Raw genomic sequence first — 22,985 nt, forward strand, 5'->3', positions numbered from 1 at the left:
ATATATTTTTACAAAATGGTGGCTTCTCCTATATTTCTTGCGCGGAGAAATTCGTTGTAGCAGCGATTACGAACAAAAACCACGCATTTTAGCCCAAAACTAATTAAAATTATAGTGCTAAAACACTTACAGCAACGGTGGCTGTCCCGTGTGGCTGGAATACGCGTGTGAAAGTCAATGCGGAGAGTGCACAAAGCAAGTGAAAATTGTATTTCCATCGTTCGAGTAGCAGCAGAAGCAGCAGCAGCACAGAGCAATAAAAAACGCAAGCAAGCATAGTGCGTGTGTGTGTGTTCGTGTTTGTGTACGTGTGTGTGTATGTGCATGTCGATGATGTGAGTGTGTGTGTGTGTGCGCAAAGTGTATGCAAAAAAGAAGAAGAAAAACAGAAGAGCATTACAAAAAGTAGAAGGAAAAAAAAAACAGCGTATTGTTGGTCGTCTGACGACGAGTTTCACGCGCCCAACAAGCAACAACAAAAGCAAACCAACAAATATAGAGAGAGAGAGAGAGAGACAGAGAGAACGAGCAAGAAAACGTAAGGAAAATCTACAACAAGTGTGCGAAAATTAATTATTACTTAAGTGTGTCACTAATTTCATTTGGAAAACGTCAAAGTCGTAGACGTCGCCGTTGCCGTCGCCGTTGCAGCAGCAAAGCAAAAGTTGCGCAGCGTTGAAATCGAAACACAAAATTGAGGAGAAAAAGAGAGAGAGAAGAAAAGGCCCTGTTGATGGTTAGTTTCCTCGCAGCGTTGGTCAGACGGGGGAGTCTATTACGAGTTTTTTTTATTGTTTTTTTTTCGGGGGGGTAGCGTAATACAAACCACCGACAGGCGACAAAAGACACGACACGGACGCGCAAGAGGCTCAACAAATTTTCTGAAAAGGAATCACAAAGCGCAGTAGTAGCATCGGAAGAGGAAGAGAGGCAGAGCAGGCAGCCAGCAGTGGAGGAAGCAACAACAAAGCAAAGCCAAGCGTCAGCAGCAGCAGCAGCAGCACCAGAAACCACAACCCACCACCGTCATGCCCGTTTGTCGTCGGCGTCACCGTCACCACCGACGCGTCGCAACGCCGCTGCCATTACAACCGGCCACCCCACCGTACAGATGCTCCTTGCTCCTGGCCCTGCTCCTGATTTTCGCTGACGCTGCCAAAAGAAAAGAAAAAAAAAACTTAAGATTTTTATATGTAAAAATATTTTTGCATTGTTTCCCCAGAAGGCGGTTCTCCTTCTCTCTGTTTCCCTCTCTCTCTCTCTCTCTCTCTTCTGTTCTGTTTAGTTTAGTTTCCAGTTGTTTTTTTTTTTGTTGTTTTTAAACTGCTTAATCATCTTCGTCTCGGCTCTCACCTACGTCATCTCTTCGCTTTCCAGCTGTGTTTTGTGCAAATTAACCAAAATATACATTTCCGGCCGCCCGCGCCCCCTCGCTGAGAATCCAACATATCGCTGTCCCCCCTCTTCCCCTGCAATATCGTACCCTCTGCGGAGACTGTGGAGAGAGACCGGGCCCGCCTGCTGCTGGAGCCGCTGCCGCTGGGAGGAACGCCGCCTGGAAAGGGGCTCATCGGGCACATTTACCCTGGATTCATGGTGAGCCCAAGAAGAAGACATCATCTGCCCAGCCGGGCGTATATTTAATTATTTGTTTGCCTAATTCGATACCCAATGGGTCCCCGTCGCCCCTGTCCTATGTCCCGCCCCGACCCACCCAGCCCTGTTCGAGTCTCATGTGTCATCTGCCCCTGCCACAGGCTCGAGGTCGTTGCTGGATGAAAGGGTTTCTGGGTTAATGGAGGAAACTATTTTTCAAGCGGGTGCCATCAACGGAATAATCACTTCAAGTGGGGAGGGGACTGCTACTCATAAGCACTCCACATGGCTCTATATAAGAGCTTACACGACCGACCTGTGGCAGAGAAGAGAAGAGTCTATAATTAGTTGAATACCAGAATTTTTGTTCAATTCTGAGAAACATTTACCAGATAAGGGGGGGCCTACTCAACTGATCTAGATCTTTATCGCAGCACTTAAGATATGGAGTGGCACTCTAATGAGGCAGACACCATTGTATCGCAATTATAACGATCTGTCTGCAAAAGGAGGATAAATAGTTGAGGAAAGGGAGTTTCCACGTATTTTCCAGGGAAATTATCAAATGCTATGAAATTCTGAACAAAATAAAAACCATTAACCCCCCTCTGTGCAGTATAGAACTTACATTAATCTCTCCCTCTGGTTCCAGTTTAGTTCTGTTGCTGGTTCCATCTCGCTGCTCATTATTGCCATTCTCAGTACGCTTCCATTAATCTTCTCTTCCAATGAAATATACCAGTCAAATCGTAGAATCATGATTCTAATTTCTGGTGATCCACATTTAAAATTGCAATTGGATCGGAAGAAGAGGGAGAGAGAGAGATAAGAGCCAAAGGCCGTCACCTGATATTTACGTTAGTCTTACGCGAAAATCCCACCGACTCTCGTTCTTATGAACTCTAACCATTATCTCCTTCCACCTGCTTTCCCCGAAATCCGAACCAGTACCCCAGTGTACCCACCCTTAAGGCACATTTAGATCAATTTCGAGGAAATACCCTAACAATTTGCAACGCTTATCTCCCCGCTCCGAACCGCCCATTTCCATTTCTTATCTCTACCCCCGCCCTTCAAACGTGCGTGTAGAAAGAGTGGAATGGTGCAGAGGCAGAGAAGTGCAAAGAGAGTCACAGCCGAGGCCACCTGATTAGAGACGCATACAACAAAAGCTGAAGTGTTTAATTAATAAATAACGTGCTAATAATGCATTTAATACAAAAAGCGAAAAAAGCGAAACCAGCTTTGGGGCATTAGTGGAATGGAAACAGGGAAACAATACAACAACAAAATACATAAAAATGGTGTTGAAAAATGAGTGTTTCCCCTGCGGTCTGCCTTCCCTTCCCTCGCTCCTCCACCAATGAGGCCAATGGATGGGTAGCCTCGATTCGGTTCGGTTTTGCTTTTTATTGGTTTTTTGGTTTTGTTTTGAAAAGTATTTTTCGTGTTACACAGTTGTTGGATAGCCTTTGATGTCGGGGTTTTTGTGCGCGCTTTCATAGTTTATTATTAGTCATTTGGCTTATTTATAATGTGCCGTTAAAGTTTAACTTTTATTAATCTGCTCGGCTGCGCTTTTAATTTATAAATGCTGCTTATCTGATTGAAATGTCCGTCCCACTCGACTCGAGTGTCGATTTATTGATGTCGATTAGAAATCAACGAAACCGTTTGCCCTGCCCTCCAACCCTCCCATCTCTAGCACACCTTGCAGTGGGGTTGTGGTGGCAAGGCGTTCTCTTTCCTCTTCCTTCCGTTCTCCATTACATCAGAGAATTAATTAGCATTTCTGTACTGAGTTGCTAAGCGGCTTGATCTGAGGCTGAGCTGAGCCCCATAGAAGTGTGAACCAGCTCAACTCTACTCACAGTGATGAGTGCGTGAGTGGGCCGCGTGACACAGTAGTTTTATAGACACATTTCGCGTGGAATAATAGTAGATAAGGGGGTGGGTAAACACTGATAAAACACTCCTTAAAAAGGTAATAGATGTGAATTACCTTGACATCAGCTGTTTGTAGATTGTTTTATGTTTATTAACGAAACAGTTTAGTCAGTAATTATGAAGTATTTACTAAAGATTCAGTACAGTACAGTTCGGGTGAATGTCATATGTAGACGCAAGAAAACTAAACCTTTCTTTATATACTCTAGACCCAGTTAATTAAGGAGACCTCTCACGCTATCACCTCTGGGCAAACACTGGACTAAAAAAAAAAATCCCAGTTACTCGTTCGCTGCTACGTGTTAACTCCATTTAGCGATAAGATAATTAGCACACACAAAGTGCTTATTAAAATATATATGCACAAAGAGCCAAGCGAGATATTTGTGGGGCTGTCTGTTGTCAGCCTTTTAATATTTATTTTCTCTATATTTATAATGTACAAAAAAAAAAAAAGAATTTAAGCTCTTGTTAATCAGTGTTAAATCAATGAGCCGTGCCGGGCCCAGAATGGGTGAGAATATAATGTAAGAGCGTGTTAAATGGAGCCATAAATCTTTGGCCTTGGCTGTAATTCGATTAAGGAGAGGGTAATGGCGGAAGGATAAGAGAACGAGCGAGGAAGCAGAGGCCCGCGCAACAACAGTTTCACATGCAAAGAGCTCATTTAAACACTCGCACAAACAAATAAAGACAGTTCCATAAACACTAGATGAAAAGGGACAACAATAAGGACATGAAATAACAACAGGCTACAGAAAAGAAAAGAATGTTGAAAAAAAAAAAAACGAGCCCCAGACACACATGGTACCCTACCCCTAATGTGCCCCTTCAGACGACAACACATCCTCGGCACATAAGTAACACGAAACAATTTCCAAATGAAGCGCGGATAAGCCGCAAAATCCTTAAAATACTCGATAAAATTACATAAAACTAATCGCACAAGCACACACACACACACAGAGAGTCGGAGACAGGCAGATAGACAGACACACACACAGGCCATAGAAGAGGAATTGGCTGGATGGGACTTGGGTCTGGTACTGGCACTGGCACTGCCACTGGGACCGGGACTACTGCTGCTGCGAGAGGGGGACGGAAAGACAGACAGTTGAGTGGCTGCTGGCGGTGGGTAACGGGAAGCCAGAGCGAGCAATGGGCAGAGGAGAGGCGACGGCGTGCAAAATGATGAAGGTATCTACACCGACAATCTGTTTAACAACTTCATGAGCAAATCCAACAAATCGTATGAAACGAAGCCGACAGCAGACACGACAGACGACCCCCGTTCGGATCGGTTCGGATCGGGCCAATGGATGCGCACAGGTTAGCGCTTGGCTAAAGGGTGGGGGAACGTGGTGTGGTTGGGTGCGGTATGGGGGCCAGCGTTGTGGGTCGTTTATTTGGCTTTTGGAACGTTGACTCGCCGTCCAAGGTGTATTTATAAAAGGTGTGGCCTTGCCAGAAAGCACTCTTGGGAAAGTTGAACATTTTGTTGCAGTACCCGTATTTTGTTTGACAATACGAGGGGAAGAAACCGCGAACAGACATTAATGCCTCACTCTATAGGATTATACTATGGACTCGTCGTCGTCGTCGTCGTCTCGTCATCATCATCATCATTGCCGACGGCGACGACGACCGACGACGGCGACGCTGCTTGAATAGATGCTCAATCGTTTGGGTTGAATGAAGAAAAGCATGTAGAGTTGTATCAGTATGTGTGCCGTCTGTGTCTGTGTGTCTGGCAGAGATTGGAGCATGAATAGGAATGTGATGTGAGGGGGGGGCGGGTGGCCAACGGAGAAGCTGGAGGAGCATCGTGAGTGCCACTGCGGTGGCATAATGTTCTTGTTGATGTTGAGTAATGGGCATAACAACTGTAAGCTGGGATGCCGCCTGTCCAGACCTACTACGAGTAGTATATGTAGAACTGGAACCGAACGACCGAACGACCGACCGACCGAGCAAGCAGTCGAAAAATTTCTGAACAGAAGCACACACAATTCCATTACTCGGGATACTGGGGGCTCTACTGGCCAAAAGAAAAGAGAAATTTGTTTTATGACTTTTTGGTTAAACGGCCACAGCCAGTCGAGTGTCTCTCTCTCTCTCTCTCTCTATATTTTCTCCCTATCTCTATCTCTAGCAGTTTGCCCCTCTACTTTACTAGCCTTTGTTTGCTTCTTTGCCCCTTCTGCAACCTCTGTTTTGACTTGTGAAAATTTGGCTTTCACAACACGAACTAGCACGTACATATGTACATAGTATACCCGACGTATACGTACGGTTATATGTACATACTCGTACACATATACGAACGTATGGACATGGCTCGGCAAAGTGCCTACCAACCCAACATTTAATGGGATTTCCGTACTTGACACGAACCCTTCAAATAGACAGATGCAGGCACCGTTACCGAGAGGTATGCCATGCCATGCCATGGGGTATGGTATGGAGAGTGGAGTGCCTTTTGCCCCCAGACGGACCGGACAAATGCCTATGACGAACTCAATTGGCCATGCTGCATGATAACTTTTGTGTGTGTGTGGCTCGGTTCGACTTGGTAATTAAATGGACTCCTCTCGGCACGGCTTAATAGACCAGCTTTTTGTTGGTTGTTGTTGGTTTGCCCTGGGGAATGCGTTAGTGATGGGCACTTTGGTTCGGGTTTTTCGGGTGTATTTCAGTGGTTCCGTTCCGTTGTCTGATGAACCAGACAATCAATTGTTTGCTTGATTTACAGCGAGGCTAAAAACCAACCACAAGCAGAAATAGAAGAGCAATTTCAGAGCCATTTTATTTCATAATTCGTCAGAGTTGACCGAGTTCTATTTTAGTGCGTTGAGTTACATACATATGTGAACCAGCCAACAGATTTTCCATAGAATAAACACAATTGAAAGGAACCACAACGAACAAAAAGGAATCCAATTGTTCCTCGTAGGTAATTATGAAGTTATTTGAGTCCTTTGTTCGAATTTTATGTGTAATTTTATAGTTGCATTGCTGTCTAGTTCGGTTATTTTTTTTTTTGTGTATTTAAATTGTTTCTAGTTCAGTTACTGCCAAAGCAGTTTATTTATTCCGTAATGAAATAGCAATTGAATAAAATATCAATACAAAGATCAATAATAGAACTGTGGGCCAATTGGAGTCAGTTGAGTAGTTCTACTTGCAAAGTTCCACTCAATTGAGCAAGCTTACAACGAATGAACCAATGTTGAGTTTGCGGTAAACAACCCCTAAGAAATATAGACCCCTAAATGAATACCCTTCCTTTCTTATGGTCGGTCGGTGGGTCGACTAATTTATTTACTGCTATATCACTTAAATTTCTCCATCAGCCGGGGACTAACCTAATAATCTCTCGCCGCGCGGATGTGGGTGGTGGTGGTGGTGGTGGGGCTGCAGATAAACTCTCAAGTTTATGGGCCCCCCTTAATGTACAGTTACGGCGCATTCATCTGGCGGCAGTGGAATTTTAAGTTGTCTGTCTCCCTGCCTACTACTACTACTGCCACTGCCTGATGTCTGCTGGCTGCTCTTATTAACGCAGCGCGCTCCCTTTCGTAGTTGTTGCTGTTGCTGCTGCTTGCTGCCTATTTGTCAGTCAATTAGTCAGCTTATTGGCAAGCGATGATTGCAGAGAGAGAGAGAGAAAAACAAGCTACAGCTAAAGCAAAGGAGAGCTGGAAAGCCAGTTAGCCGACAGCCAGCAGTCGACAGCTTTTCCATTTCAAAATTACGCTCGGCAATCGCACACACACACCAAGGAATACTGTAAAAGAGAGCAAGAGGGAGCGAGACAAGCATACACACGCATAGCAAGAGGCAAGCTCCGGCTCAAGGTATATTCAATGGAAGGTGGGCCAGTCATAAAAGTATAAAGTGAATTAGGTTGTTTCGCGGAATACGGACATGGGATATGTCCAGTTTAATCGTATTCAGTTGCTGCCAGTCTCTGAGACTGCCTTACCTTCTAGTTAATAGACTTTGCTTTTCTACTCCTCCCCTGCCTGCTTGTCTGCCGTACCTCCCCCTCTTTTTTTCATTCACTCGCGTCCGTTTAGCCGCGTGCGTACACACAATTTTCCGCTACTCATGCTACAAATTGTTTATTGAATTTCCTCTTTCTGTGGCCCATGTCGACAGCGTTGCCACGCTGTTGTTGTTGCTCGCTGCCTGCTCTCCAAGTTTTTATTTTCATTTACATTTCTCGCTTTGTTTTCGTTCATGTTTATGGGCTGTTTAGAAAACAATTTGCCACGGCAGGCAGGCCACCGCACAGCCAGCACAGCACAGCTCTGCACAGAGGCCATTCAGTGGAGGAAGAGAAACGAGTTGTTAATCTGATGGAACTTTATAATACGCGATGACATTAATTGAGAGACAGACGGACACGCCAGTTGAAATTGACAGCATTATTGGCCTTAAATTTGCACGCAGGTCAGCCCTGTCGTCCGTCGTCCGTGGATGAAGAATAGCAGGAGGAAGAGAAAACCAAAAAGAGGAAGAACCAAAGCCGGAGCAACAACAGCAAGCTGGCTGGGCTGCTGACTCACAGAGTGCTCGAAAACGTCACGTAGTCAATGTACAGACTGCTCATGCTCTCTTTTCGTGCTCGCCATCCTGCTCCTGCTCACTGGTGGTGCTGCCTGGTGGCCTCTCAGTGTGGCTCTCCTTGTCAGTGTGTGCCCTCTCTCCCTTTCTCGCAGTGTGCCATAATTTGTGGTCCTTTAGGGCATGGTAAGGGTGTGGAAGGGAGGGCGGAAGAGCCGGAGAACGGCACTTTTCGGTGGTGGCAAAATGTGGCTCTGTTCGAGCCTTTCGTTTTGTCTTTTTCAGATTTTATGGCTTTGTGCGTTTACAACGTCGCTTTTTGTAGTACATTTGTTTTATAACAGACCCCGCCGACACACCGCTTCCTGCCCCCAAAGCTACCACATCCAGGGCCCAGAGCCAGTGCAGAACAGAGACCCAAAGACAGAGCTCAGAGTGCCAGCGGGAGAACAGAAGAGCTTAGCACACTGCTTGCAGTTATTACACAATTTTTCCCCAAGCGCCAGGGGCCCAGAGGCAGAAGCCAGAGCCAGTCAGCCCCCACTGTCGCCCGGCAGGTGGTGGGGAATGGGGTGGGGTGGGTAGTGTAGAGGGATTCAGCGGGAGTTTCAGTCGCGTGCCCTGCGCCGCCACCTTCTGTTTGTGTTTATACGAAATTTTTCCACTCACGACTCCCTCATAAAAAAGTTTTGTGCTGCCAGTTAAACCAGCAAGCAAGCAGTAACCAGCCAAGCAGTCAGACCCAAAACGGCAAGACCCAGGCCAAGCAGGGCACAGAACAGGCCAGGCCAGGCCAGGCCAGGCCAGGCCAGAGGAGCTGCCAACCTGGTGTGGCTGCTGATGTCGTTGATAAGTGTCGGCCCCAAAACGCAGACGACCGTTCGTTGCACAGTGGTACAAAATGGTGATTAAAGCTAATTAATTTGGGAACACTTTCGATAATGGATATGCCAAAGTAATGACATGCGGTTATAATATCGTAGCGAGAACTTTCTTGGCAGAATAAATAGTAAATATAAAATGATAAATGATAAATTGATGATCCATTGATACTGAAAACAGTTTTACCAATGGATCGTTAAAAGTAATCCATGAATATTTAAGCAAATTCACTTTAGGAAAGCATTTATTTACCATGTATTAGGGTAACGTAACATTCTTCAGCACATATTGCGGGGTTAGTCAAACAAAAGAGGGATGAAATATTCATCCCACCCGCCATGAAATGTAATGAATATTTCATACGAGTGTTTGACTTGGGGGGGTTACCAAAGTGCTACCGATACCACTGTGCAACCCCAGGGCTAGTCGTGTGTGCGTTCCTGGCCTGCGCTTTCGGTCCGCCTCCGTCGGGATCGTTGTGCGGACCCGTTGCCGCTCCTTCTCTCTCCCTAGCCCCGCTGTCGTCAGTCATTTAGGCGGCGTGTCGTGCCTTATTGAGTGTAAATCTGTCGACAATGCACACATACACGCTCTTACATACATATATGTATGTATACCTTTTTTTTTGCAGTCATCGCGCGCTGGCACTGCCACCGCGGTCGCTCTGTCGCTGTCGCTGCATTTAATTAATTGATTTTAATTGCCATAATTTGTGTGCCGCTGCCACACAACCGCAACACCGTCGGCATTCCTGATGAGACGTGAACGCACTGTGTGTCTGTTTCCCTCTCACTCTCCGTTTCTCTCTCTCTGTCACTGTGCATTAGCCATGATATTGATTCATAAGCAAATTTAATGATAATTCCACACTGTGCTGGGTTGGGGTGGGGTGGGATGGGATGGGGTCGTTGTTGTGGGACGAGATGAGATGAGTGAGGAGTGGGCCCATGAGAGGATGCTTACTTAGCCGTTGGCTCCTCGTTACAGTTATTCGCGAAGTTACTTGAGCGGAAAATCTGTTTACAGCTGCACGCACACTTGAGAGGCAGACCCCAGACCCGGACAAGAGGAAGCAACAACAACAAAAAGAAGAAAAGAAACCAAAGCAAGGCTGAAAAAAAAAAACGCGAAAGCGAGATAACCAAATGGCAACGAATCTCAAATACCCTTTAATCTGCTTCTAAATAGATGAATACAGATTTTACATATTAAAAAATTACCAGAAATATCGTCTCTTCCCATAAAAACATTAATTTTAACCCAAAATTTAAATATGGTAGCTATTCTGGGAGGCTAAGTAACAACTATTCTCAAAATATGAACCTATCAAAATGACGAGGAGATGTTACAAACATCTGTCCAATGGTATATGCACCCTCTGAAAGGGTATAAAAGCGGCACAAAATGAGTGAATGAACAAACCAAAGCAAAGCATACCATACGTCTGTCAGCCAGTCTGACATTCTGCAGTCAGTCCCTCCCCTGTCCCCCCCTCCCCTCTTCGAGGCAGGCGCATTAACATATGCAAGCGATTAAGTGGCAGAGGGGACTCAATCGTCCGACAGCGTAAACCCCTAATTTCCAGACCCCGTCAGCCGTGGCCCCCAGTTCCACTCACCCTTCTCTCTCTCTCTCTCTCTTTGGGATACTCCATCGTTCGCACATTACATGGCATTATTTTTATGGATTATTTATTTATGCATGTTGATGTGAACTTCATCGCTTTATTGAAAAATACTACTGGTACTCTCCTCCCACTCACCCCCTCTTTGCACCCACCCCATTCACCTCCCCACCGATTCGATGCGATCCGATTTTTATGAATTTTCTCTGTGTTTTTTGCAGTTGAATTTTCATATCGTAGAGGGCATAAAAAGGCTTAACACTGGACCGGAAGCGTGTTTTTAAAGGGTGATGGCGGCCTCCACTCAAGGAGAAATTCGAGTGGGTCCCGGCCACCAGGTAAACGATGTCTATGTACGTACATAACTCTCACAAATCAGAAATTCAGCTCACGGTAACAACAAAAAAAAAGTTTAAAAAAAAAACAACAACAAAGAACTACAAAATTCAACAATTATGCCAAAGAGAGACACAAAAAAGAACCAACAAGAACAAATAAATAAAGTAGAGAGAAACCTTTTTTATTTTTTTGTTGATTGCAAAAATTGTAATTTATATTCCTTTGTTCTTTCTTCTGAATTTCAATGAATTTCTCAACGTTCAAACTATATTTCACAAATTGCTTTATGGTTGTAGTCCTTGGAAGGGAAGGAAGTACGGGAAGTAGTAATACCACTTCAATAAATTGCATTTCCCAAGCAGTTTTTATTGGGGCTATAAAACTCATAAAATGAAGCAAAGATTAGCAAAGAATTCTGATAAGGAATAGTATAAAAAAAATGCTAAAAAATTTAACCCTCATAAGAGGGTATAATTTTCATTCCAAGGAGGGTATAACAACAAGTGAGAGACTACCAAACTCTTTCAGGAGCTTCTGAAAGTTCTCACTACTGCCCAGTTAATCCTTTAACTTTCTCGTTTCTTTAATCATTTAAATACTGTCCCTTCCCTTCGATTAAAGGCTACACGAAGAGCAATTTACTTTAATAATATATTTCCTGCCGTTACTCTCTCTTCTCTCTTGTAAATAATCTTCTTGTAAATAATTTTGCAACTAAAGTTCTTTCGATGCAATTGGCTCTCTTCATAGTTCGAGTTTCCTAATTGGTAAAAGTTGAACCACCAAAAAAAAAAAAAAGAAACCACAGATTCCAAATCCCAGATCCCCTCTGTCCCGCTTCCCATTCCCGCTCCCGCTTCCAAAATCCCCAGTATCCGAATGAAATCCGTAGCACACATTATACATTATTCATACATATTCATGCATTAGTCCTAAGAATTTCTGTATCATCGTGTACGTGTAATACGTATATCGGCGGGTTCTATTCCACCCCCCCACCCCTCAGAGCCCTTCAGGTGTTGTCTTGTGGCGTGGTGTGGATTGTGTTTTTGTGATTGTGATTGGAGATGTGTGTGCGTGTGTGTGACTAACAACAAAATACAACAAAAAGAAAAACTTAATTGAGCGCACCACCTAGTCCTGTGATGGGTCGGTCGGTCGGTCGCTCGATGGAGTTTGCTTTGCTCTCTCGCCTTTGGAGTCATTTTAAACTAATCCAAAACATTTTTGTTTGTCTCCTATGACGACTGAAGGCAAAACTGCCCGATTATAATCCAATCTCAAGCTTCCCCATCGACAAGGAAACCGATGAACGTGAACTAGAGGAATCAAGATGGAGTCCAGGCGTTGTGGCCGATGGCGATTTGTTAATGTTCTTGCGTGCTGCCCGCTCGATGGCCGCATTTCAAGGAATGTGTGATGGCGGACTAGAAGACGGTTGTTTGGCTGCCAGTCGCGACGACACAACAATTAACGCACTCGACGTGGTGAGTACACTTCATCCATCCATCCCATCCCATCCCATCCCATCAGCCCATCCACTTACATAGCTGATAATCTCTGTATCTTCTGTATAGCTGCACGATTCTGGCTACGATCCAGGCAAAGCTCTACAAGCACTAGTTAAGTGCCCCGTTTCGAAGGGCATCGACAAGAAGTGGACCGAGGACGAAACGAAAAAGTTCATCAAGGGTCTGCGACAATTTGGCAAGAATTTCTTTAGGATCCACAAGGATCTGCTGCCGCACAAGGACACACCCGAACTGGTCGAATTCTACTATCTGTGGAAGAAGACGCCCGGCGCCAACAACAATCGCCCACATAGGCGACGCAGACAGAGCGCCTTGCGACGCAATCGTGTCACGCGCGCAAATAATAATACACCTCCCAAGAAGGAGGACACACCGGAACCACAAACTGCGACGACGGCGGCGACGGCGACGGGGTCGGGGTCAGCGTCAGAGACGGCTCATCAGAGTCGCTCATCGCCCGCTGTCTCCAAGGAGGAGAACAGCTCTCTCACCGAGGACGACGCCAGCGAGTGTGACAGTGATTCCAGTCTGACCAACAAAAGGGATGAATCACCCTCTAGGATGAGGACGCGCAATAAACAACAGAATAACAACAACAACAACAACAATAACAACAGCAGCAGCAGCGGCAGCAACACAACCAACAGCAGCAGCAGCAGCAGCACGGCCAGCAATAGCGGAGGTGGCAGTGGCGGTGGTGGTGGTGGTGCCTCCGTCGGTGGCAGCTCTGCGATAGGCGGAAACGCTGCTACAGGCGCCACGGCCACCAACAGCTCCAGCAAGGATCAGTCCAACACCAACAACGCTGTGGCCAATGGCAAGCGGCCCAAGCGAGGCTCCGAGACGCCCGATGCGGCCGCCGGTGGAGCCTCCTCGGTGGACAGTCCCAAGACCCCCACCAAGGCTGTGGCCGAGAGTTCGGCCACCAAGCGCAAGGGCGGCAAACAGGATACGCCCAACAAGAAGAAGCGCACCGAACAGGAGCAGGCGAACGACCAGCAGGCGGCCAGTGCCGGAACGGGAGCGCCAACGGAGGAGAACAACAGCAGCAGCAGCCTCAAGGAGAAGCGGAAGCAGCAGCAGCAGCAGCAGCGGGCCGACAGTCCCGTGGAGAGCATGAACTCGGACAGCAGGCCGGACTCGGTGCTGGACGATGGCGAGTCGAATACCACGGACACGACGACCACCGCCGAACAGCAGTCCACCAAGGACAGCAAGGAGTTGCTGCTCAACTGCAAGGAGGAGCGCGAGATGGCCACCATCGATGGTGGGGGCCTGGGCCATCTGGAGCCCAAAACGGAGGAGAAGTCCATCAAGGCAGAGATCGCCTCGGAGGATGGCAGCAAGGAGGCGCTCTCCATCAAGAACATGGACGAGGAAACGAACATCCAAGCGCCAAACAGCGTGGATGGGCTCCAGCTGCTTAAGGACTCCGCTGCCAGCACGATCCAGCAGGACGGCGGTGGTGTGCCGCCGGTTAATCCTGTGGCAGCGCCTCTCACCATGAAGGTGCCCACCATTGCCACCGTGGAGGCGCTGAATGCCTCCGTGGAGCGCAAGGAGGCCATCGAGAAGATGGAGACCTGCGATAGCGATCCCGATCTGCTCAAGAAGCTGGCCACCATCAAGCAGGAGGTCTCGCCCCAACAGCAGCAGACGCCGCAGCAGCAGCAGCAGCTGAATCCGATATCCATTCAGCCGCCACCAGCGTCATGTCCGCCCACGGAGGCGGTGTATATCAAGAAGGAGCCCATGGACGACTCGATGGATGCCACCTGCAATCAGAACAGCAACGAGCCGCAGGACCTCAAGGTGAAGATTGAGATCAAGAACGAGGACTCGTTGAAGCACAACGCCGGAGGGCTGCCGCCCACGTTGCCTGGTGCGCCGCCCACATCCATGCATTCCCATTTGATGGCCGGCGTCGAGAGTGGGCAGCCGCCAATGGGTGAGCCGCTGCACCTGTCGCATCTGCCACACGGCCAGCAACCGTTGCAGCCACCACCCGCCAGCTATCTGATCGATGGCCAGCTGAAGTACGGCCCACCCGGAGGACAACAGCAGCAGCAGCAGCAGCAACAACAGCAGCAGCAGCCGCCACAGCCGCCGCAGCTGCACAGCGATCCGGCTGGAGTGGGTGGCAATGGTGGGCCTCCTCCTGGCGGACCCAACACGCCGCAAAAGTACCCGCCCGAAATGGAGATGAAATTCACGCCGCAGGATCTCAAGTATCCGCCGCCACCGCCGCTGGACGCACTCAAGTACAGCCAGGAGATGCAGGCGGTGGCCGCTGCAGCAGCCGCTGCTGCCGCCGCCGCGGCCGCGGCTGGCAAGTACGACATGAAGTACATGATTGAGCAGCCGGGCAAGTATCCGGTGGAGCTGTCCGCTGCCCACCAGCCGCCATCGAAGCAGGGCTACCAGGACTCCCTCAAGATACCCGACGTCAAGTCGGGCTTTGGCCATCTGCCGCACAACATGGCCGCGCAGCTAGATGTGGCCCACAAGTACGGACCACCGCCCACGTCCCAGGAGCAACAACAACAGCAGCAGCAGTCGCAGCAGCAGCCAGCCCATCAGGTGCCACCGGGGGCGACGCCACCGCCGGGCATAGCCATGCCCAAGCCGCACTATCAGCACGATGTGCAGACGCCGCCATTGGGACGGCCCTTCGAGCCGGGAATGATGCACAAGTACGGAGATCCGCTGGCAGGCAAATACGGGCCGCCCCAGCCGCAGGATCTCAAGTATCCGATGCCACCCGTCGGCTCCGCTGGAGGCCCACCCGTGGACGTGAAGCCGTACGGCGAGAATCTGATAAAGTCCTCGCCGTACGGGCCGCCACCGGAGAGCCCCATAGACGCCTCCTCGCGGTCGACGCCGGGTCAGGACAGCCAGGGCAGCAACAGCAATTCGCAGCCCTCGTCGATGGCGCCGCAGCCGCAGCAGTTCCAGTCGCCGCATCCCTCGCCTCACATGCCTTCACCCGCCGGCGGCGGCCTGCCGCCAGGGATGCATCCCCAAAATCTTATCCACGGCCTGCCGCCGGGTGGGGGCGGCAGTGGACCCCAACCACCGCCACCGCCCACATCCCTGCACCAGCAGCAGTCGTCGAGTGGTCCGCCGGGCATGCATCCGGGACTGCATCCGGGTCAGCATTCGCAGATGTCGGTGGCCTCCTCGATGCCGCCCAGCTCGATCGGTATACCACCCACGCTGTCGACGATGGCGCCCTCGCATATGCATCCCCACATGCATCCGCATCATCTGCAGCAGGTGCTCCATCGGCCGCACGACATGCCGCCCAGCATGCATCCGCACGCGCCCATGGGCATGTCCCTGCAAGGACATCCGCAACACGGCCACGGACTGCCACCCTCGCACGCGCCCCAACAGCAGCAGCAGCAACAGCAGCAGCCCGGCGGTCCTGCGGGCACAGTGCGCACTCCCTCGCCAGCCCAGCATCCGCCACGCAGTCTGCACGATCCCCAGTCGCGGGAGCAGCCGCCCACATCGCAGCCATCGACAACGATGGCGGGGTCTGGGGGAGGTCACGGCAACCCGCACCAATCCCCGCACACGCATCGCACCTCGCCGCTGCCAGGACTGGCGGGGAATGGACATCCGCCGCCGGGACTCATTGGCCATCCGATGCCCATACATCCGCATCTCGCGCATCTGCCGCCGGGTCATCCGGCGCATGCGGCTCTGGCCCATCCCGGCCACCATCTGCTGTCGCATTCGATAGCCGGACTGGGGCCAGGCGGTGGACCCATCGCACTGCTGGCGGGTCCCGGAGGCTTGGGACTGCCCGAGTCCGCGCTCAGTCGTCGCACCCCGCCCAGCCATATGCCCCACTCGCACGCCTCATCGGCACCGAATACGCCCCATTCGGTGGCCTCGATGACGTCAAGCAGCATGGCCCTCACCACCAGCACGGTGCCGTCGTCGGCCTTCAGTCGTGCCAGTCCCAGCGTTCAGATCTCGAGTGGAGGAGCCGCACCAGCCGGTCCTGGCGGCAGCAGCAGCAGCACGCCTGGCGGTGGCGTCAACAACTCCTCGGCAGCGGCGGCGGCAGCAGCGGCAGCAGCTGCCCATCGAGCAGCCTCACCAGCCAGCAGCGTCAGCAGCCTGAGTCGCCAGAGTCCACTGCATCCGGTGCCCCAGTCGCCGCTTAGCCATCATCCCTCATCCTCGGCTTTGTCGGCGGCAGCGGCGGCCGTGGCCGAGCGCGATCGCCATGCGCTGCTGCGACAGCAGTCGCCGCATATGACGCCGCCACCCGTGTCGAATGCCTCGGGACTGATGGCCAGTCCGCTGAGCAAGATGTATGCCCCGCAGCCGGGCCAAAGGGGGCTGGGAACATCACCGCCGCCGCATCTGCGACCGGGAGCCTCGCCGCCGGTCATACGGCATCCGCAGATGCCGCTGCCATTGCCTCTGATTGCGCCGGGTGGAGGCATTCCACAGATCGGTGTGCATCCCGGCCAGTCGCCGTACCCGCATCCGCTGCTGCATCCGTCGGTCTTCTACTCGCCGCATCATCATCCCTTCAACTCGCCCTACGGCTATGCGCCGTACGGGCCTGGATTCCCGGCCTACATGAAGCCCCCACCACCGGGCGGACCGCTGGATCCTGCCGCCGTGATGGCCGCACACCATGCCGGCCTCCAGGGTCCGCCGCAGCAGCAGCAGCAGCGCCAGGACGAACAGAATGCAGCAGCCGCAGCTGCGGCAAGAGATGCAGCCGAGAAGCAGCACCACCAAGCGGCGGCCGCAGCAGCAGCCCAGCAGCAGCAGCAGCAACAACAACAGCAGCAGCAGCAGCAGCAGCAACAGATGAAGGGTCCGCCCCAGCAGCAGCAGGGCGGTCCACCGCCCAACAAGCCGCCGACGCCAAAGACGCCCCAGGGTCCGGGGGGACCGGGTGTGCCAGTCGGCATGGGTGGCCCTGGAACGCCAACTGGCCTGCCGCCAGGTGCCTATCCGGGCTCCCATATGGCCGGCTATCCGCCTGGTCCGCCGCACGGTTCGCCCTTTGCCCCGCAAGATGGTCAGCCGCACGGCATGAAGCCCACCTCCCACATGGATGCCCTGCGGGCACACGCCCACTCGGCCAATTCGGCGGGCATGGGCGGAGGCCATCATCCGACGGAGCCATGTAAGAGTGGAAAGTGGTTAAGCAAGGTGTCCGTCTCTACAGCATTTCTTTGCCCTCTCCTTGCAGTGCCCATTGACATTGAGCCGGATCCGGAGCCAGAGATACCCAGTCCCACGCACAATATACAACGTGGTCCCAGTCCCGAGGCCAAGCCGGACGACACCGAATGCCATCGCTCGCAGTCTGCCATGTGAGTATCCCGGAGACAGGACAGGAGTATCGAGGGGAAACGATCTTTAATCCTTTCATAATTCCTTGACAGATTTGTGCGGCACATCGATCGCGGAGATTACAATTCCTGCACGAGAACGGATTTGATATTCAAGCCGGTGGCCGACTCGAAGCTAGCACGCAAGCGGGAGGAACGCGATCGCAAGCTGGCAGAGAAGGAACGCGAACGGCGGCAGGTGAGTGGAGAGAGCAGCGAGCAGAGTGGGGCAACTAGAGTATCCAAATAATAAATTCATTTCTTTGCCTACCCACAGCAGCAGCAACAACAGCAACAGCAGCAGCAACAACAGCAGGCAGCAGCCGCCCAGCAGGCGGCACAGCAGGCCAAAATGAAGGCGGAACTGAAGCCCCCATATGCGGATACGCCAGCACTGCGGCAGCTCTCCGAATACGCACGCCCCCATGTCGCCTTCAGGTGAGTGCCTGCCGCTGGATGTAGCGAGCGACTCTTCTATTCTTCTTCCTTCTTCAGCCTCTGGTGTTAGGATTCTGTCCAGTTATTATTACCCCCTATTTTCCTTCCCCCATTTGTTCTTTCTTTCTATGTTTTGAGAGTCCGTTGAGTCACGTTGATTCTTGATTGTAATTATTTCAATATTCAATTTCAGTCCTGTTGAACAGATGGTGCCATATCATCATCCAATGGGCCCCATGTACAGAGAGAGGTACAGTACCACAAAAAAGCCTGAAAGATTCCCCACAACTGCACCATCATGCACCAACCAACACCCAATCAACCCAATTCATCCAACTCCTTCATCTCCACTCCATCGCCACAAATACTACCCAAAACACGATCCCTCCCAATGGAATTCTCATCCAAGACAAATTGATACACAAACAGTGCGTTACAGAACTGAAAAATCAACTTAAAACTTTAGAAAATTGATGATGCTCAACTCGAGACGCACAAGCAAATTTTTCAAAAGAGAATTCCCGCGAATATATTTAAAAACTTGTATTAAATGTGTAATTTGATGTTGGATCAGAGAATGGCATCTAAACTAGCAACGGCGAAGGCAAAAACAAAATACATGTCGTGTGCATAATTGTTTTCTTGTTGCTGGCTTGCTCCTAAATTCACAGCATCGTTTGCTTTAGCTATTCTATAACTGAATTTTAAACAAGTTCTGCAACGCACTGATAAAACAAACGCCGCACCACAACCCCTCCAAGCCATCCAAAAAGACACCGCTGCTTTTTAAGAATTCTCTATGATTTACGGTAGCCCAAAAGCCGTCAAAATTTACACTTACGTTTAATTATCATTTGCCGATGCACCCACCTTGTCACACCTACACACATTGATATCCCATTACTGGGACTGCCCCCCCTGCCCATCCAATTCCGTGCTGATTCGGTGTATTTCGACTTATTGCAGGGAACTGGAGGAGATCAAGAACGCACAAGCCGCTGCGGCGAGTCAATCCCGCCTCGATCCGCACTGGATGGAGTACTACAGACGGTTGGTTATCATCATCATCATCATCATCGTCAAATATTGTATATTAATTATATGTATTTTTTTCGATCCATTTTTAACAGCGGCATACATCCCTCACAGTTCCCACTCTATGCGAATCCAGCGATATCGCAAATGGAGAGGGAACGTTTGGGTATACCGCCACCGCATCACGTAGGCCTTGATCCGGGCGAGCACATGGTGCGTATGGTAGGACACACTTCTTTTTTATACTACTACTATTATTATTATATACCATTCATATTCACAAGATCAATCGTATTTGGAACGAACCACAAAAACGCAAAAATCAAACAACCACAAATCAAATCCGAATCGAATCATTCTGTTTGTCCACTTTGTCAGCTATCTCACACACACACACACACACACACACACGCATAAGCAGCGATGCTATAAGTCTTTCAAGTTGCAATCAAAACAAAAACAAAAGCCCATACCCTCCCCACCAGCACGTGTACGAGTACTGTCTGTGTCATGCTGTGTTCATTTTTTGTGCTAACCATACTCTTTGCCATGCCATGCTTGCCTCTCTAACTTTGCGGGGGTAGGCGCCGCCGCCTAACCATCAGTCGCGCCATCTAACCCGCCATTTCGCTAACTCAAAAACAAAACAAAAAACCGCATTAAAATACATAAAAAAAACAACAACAACACCAATCAATCTTCTACTGTTGGCATTCCACAAATGCAGCACTGGCTCTTCTCTTTTGAAACTTTCTACGATATTCAATAATTTTCAGATACGATTGACGAGAGAATATCATGCACACTCTCATACTCATTTACATTTGCCTTTGCATCCACAGCCGCAACCACCGGAGGCCGGTTTCCAACTGCCACGTGAGTTTGTATAGCCTCAAGAGGTTCCCCCAAAAACGAAAAAAAAAAACCCCTTCTCTGTTACCATCAATAAGTACACCAATAACTGATGTTTATTCTCTTTATTTTCGTGCTCTTACTTACTGTAGCGAATGTTGGCCAATATCCACGCCCAAATATGCTTATACCTAGGGAGCCGCACTCGGATGTCCTGCTGCGGATGTCGTATGCCGATCAACTACAGGTTTCCCAAATCCAAAATTAATATCCTAACTCATTAATTACATATATACAGTATTTGCAGGCCGCCGAATTCCAGCGACAATCGCTGCACGATCAATACTTTAGGTGAGTCAAAGCCTCCCGCCCCCCAGCATGGGAATCGGAATCCCCATTCAAATTCAAATCAGGCCACCCCCCACCTCATTGACATTTAACATTTTGGTTAAACATTATCTTGAGTTTGTGCTTCCGTTTTGCGTTTTATCATCAAACCGCCTCTCTCTATATCATCCCCACAGACAACGGCCCAGATAAGTGGACAGACGGCAATTGTAGAGACCAAGCAACTGAACAAAGAACATACTCCCCTGGCCCATCGCACCACTGTGGCCGTGAGGAAATGCTTTGTGTGATTTTTGTGTTCAAACGTTTTACATTTTGTTTTCCCCACAAACAAACACTCCCCATAAATATCATCATCCTCGACAACAACAACAACAACAACAATAGCAGAGACAAACGACGTATGGGTCATGCATCAGTCGAGCATCCAGAAACGAAACTAAGCGAACTTTAAGTTGCGCAATGACCTCTCATAATTTTATGTGAAAAGTTAGTACATTTTCATCATATTCATATTCACTGTACTCCCCTGCATTACCCCCACTGCGAATGTACCCAGAACACACTTGAAACCCAATTTAATCTGTATTATTTATTTATGTATTATATAGAAATCAGCTGCGTTGATGGGGATCATCGGATAATGGATCTTGAAAGACTACAACAACAACCAAAACACCCACACATGTACACCAGGAGACGACGACACCAGACACCACTTACTGACCAAGGCATACAGAATCAAAAGAGAAAACAAAATCATCAACTACAAGAAAAAACAACTAAAAACTAAACTAGACAAAACAAAACACGATGGTCGCAATATTTTAAGTATCCTCTTTATAGTGTATAGTGTTAAATTCTAAAACCTAAACCAACAAGATGTTAAATATCGTTTAAGATGACAAAACAAAAAAAAAACAACTGATAAGGGCAATGGAACAAAAACCAACCAACAAAAAAAACAAACAAAAAACTTGGCACACACAAACTTTTTATTGAGGTCTTCAAGCTAAAAATAAGAATGTGTCAACACTTTGACTAAGAAACTTTACGGATAGGCACGAATTGATCAGATAACTAAGCAAAAGCAAACGCAAAAAAAAAATCCAACCAAAATACTTGCTGCAGGAGGCAAGGTACATAAATTAGTATAGGAAAAGTAAAGGACTAAAGGAGAGTGAAGTGAGTCAATGGCAAAGAAGAGTTTACAGAATGATTTTTCCGATGGAGACATCAAAATCGATATATATATATATATTTATATTCGAGTGTATTGTACAAACGGGTTCTCGGGACGAATGGATTTATCATTTTTGTACATTTGTACACTCAAATTCCCATAGATACTACGCAGAGTATAATTTAATGTACTTCCAGCCACAAATTAACTAATCTAATGTATGGATCAGATCATCATATGATTGCTGCTTAATATTTTGACTGCTTAGCTAAAGACGAACGGAATCGAATGCTTCTTCGATTGCTGTAGTCCCATAGTGTGTTATACTTGTGTTAGCCTAGAGCCAGCTTTGCTTACCCGCTAATTGCTACTCATTAATTTATTATTTTGCTATGACTAGAGAGTATTATATATAGAATGGGGCAAACAGTTTTTGTAAAAAGTGCATAATAAATAATGGAATATTAATTATGGGTATTATACATACATATGTGAATGATTTGATGCTGTTGCTGCTGCACAGAAAATAAATAGTATCTGAAGGACAAGATGGATGGATAATGGATGCATTTGAAGCAGCTGCAATTTATCGTGTGCTTAATTTATATTAGTAATTTATACAATTTACGATACGCAAAAGGATGCATTATATACATAAAAATATATATTTAAAAACGAAGAAAAAAAAACAAAAAAGGTTTATATTAAATATAAGGCCAAACAAAGGAAATGAAAATGAATGGCGGCACGATAATAAGAAAGGAATAGAAGGATGCACAGGACAAGAGAGGAGAGCATAAATTATAAACTAAACGAAAAAATGAATGCATATTTTTAAATAACGTTTTTTATTTCACATTTTGAATATACACATGGATATAAATATATTGTAGCTATTATATGTAATGTAGTTATATATACATTAAATTAAATTAAAGTTTATTGTAGAATTGTCTTGCAGCATATTCAATGGCACACACACACACATGGGAAAACCAACCATATTTCGCGTAGTTAATATTTAAGATTGTAAAGTGAAAAATCCAGGCATAAATATTTATATATACAAAAATCCCCTCCCCACAAACACACAAAATGCAGCTATATATTTGCATACAAATTATAAGGCATAAAAATCCATTTACAACTTGATAAAAAAAAAACACACAAAAAATAAATTATTGAAACCTGTAAAAACTAAGTAAACAAAATAAAATTAGTTACATTAGTTACAAAATCCCAGAAAATATCTTCATTGCAACAATGTGTAC

General features: G+C 48.1%; 1 protein-coding gene across 20 annotated transcripts; it reads left to right on the forward strand.

Moving 5' to 3' along the window:
* The first annotated feature begins 6 nt into the window (after positions 1 to 6).
* Positions 7 to 22,837, forward strand: LOC111069642 (arginine-glutamic acid dipeptide repeats protein). Of its 20 annotated transcripts, none has more exons than XM_041593356.1 (16): positions 7 to 278; positions 1,378 to 1,596; positions 10,840 to 10,971; positions 12,211 to 12,444; positions 12,535 to 17,650; positions 17,717 to 17,840; positions 17,913 to 18,057; positions 18,136 to 18,296; positions 18,490 to 18,546; positions 19,263 to 19,346; positions 19,427 to 19,553; positions 20,108 to 20,207; positions 20,336 to 20,430; positions 20,482 to 20,534; positions 20,708 to 21,020; positions 21,143 to 22,837. In XM_041593356.1, exons 3-15 carry the CDS (start codon positions 10,909 to 10,911, stop codon positions 20,721 to 20,723), a joined length of 6,375 nt encoding a protein of 2,124 aa, XP_041449290.1. In that variant the 5' UTR covers positions 7 to 278; positions 1,378 to 1,596; positions 10,840 to 10,908; the 3' UTR covers positions 20,724 to 21,020; positions 21,143 to 22,837. The 20 variants fall into 20 exon arrangements, with proteins under 20 accessions (XP_041449290.1, XP_041449288.1, XP_041449295.1 ...); XM_041593354.1 differs by lacking the exon at positions 7 to 278 and adding an exon at positions 506 to 538; XM_041593361.1 differs by lacking the exon at positions 7 to 278 and adding an exon at positions 506 to 538 and having other exon boundaries at positions 20,491 to 20,534.
* Positions 22,838 to 22,985: the final 148 nt, after the last annotated feature.

The sequence above is a fragment of the Drosophila obscura genome, unplaced genomic scaffold (genome assembly GCF_018151105.1).
Source record: "Drosophila obscura isolate BZ-5 IFL unplaced genomic scaffold, ASM1815110v1 contig_1, whole genome shotgun sequence".
NCBI lineage: Eukaryota > Metazoa > Arthropoda > Insecta > Diptera > Drosophilidae > Drosophila > Drosophila obscura.

What these genes read in the sequence shown, in the direction of transcription:
- LOC111069642 (XM_041593356.1), top strand. Translation starts at nt 10,909, where the DNA reads ATGGCGGCCTCCACTCAAGGAGAAATTCGAGTGGGTCCCGGCCACCAG. An exon ending in CATCGCTCGCAGTCTGCCAT is followed by an intron (nt 17,841 to 17,912) that starts GTGAGTATCCCG and finishes ATTCCTTGACAG; the next exon opens with ATTTGTGCGGCACATCGATC. An exon ending in CGCCCCCATGTCGCCTTCAG is followed by an intron (nt 18,297 to 18,489) that starts GTGAGTGCCTGC and finishes ATTCAATTTCAG; the next exon opens with TCCTGTTGAACAGATGGTGC.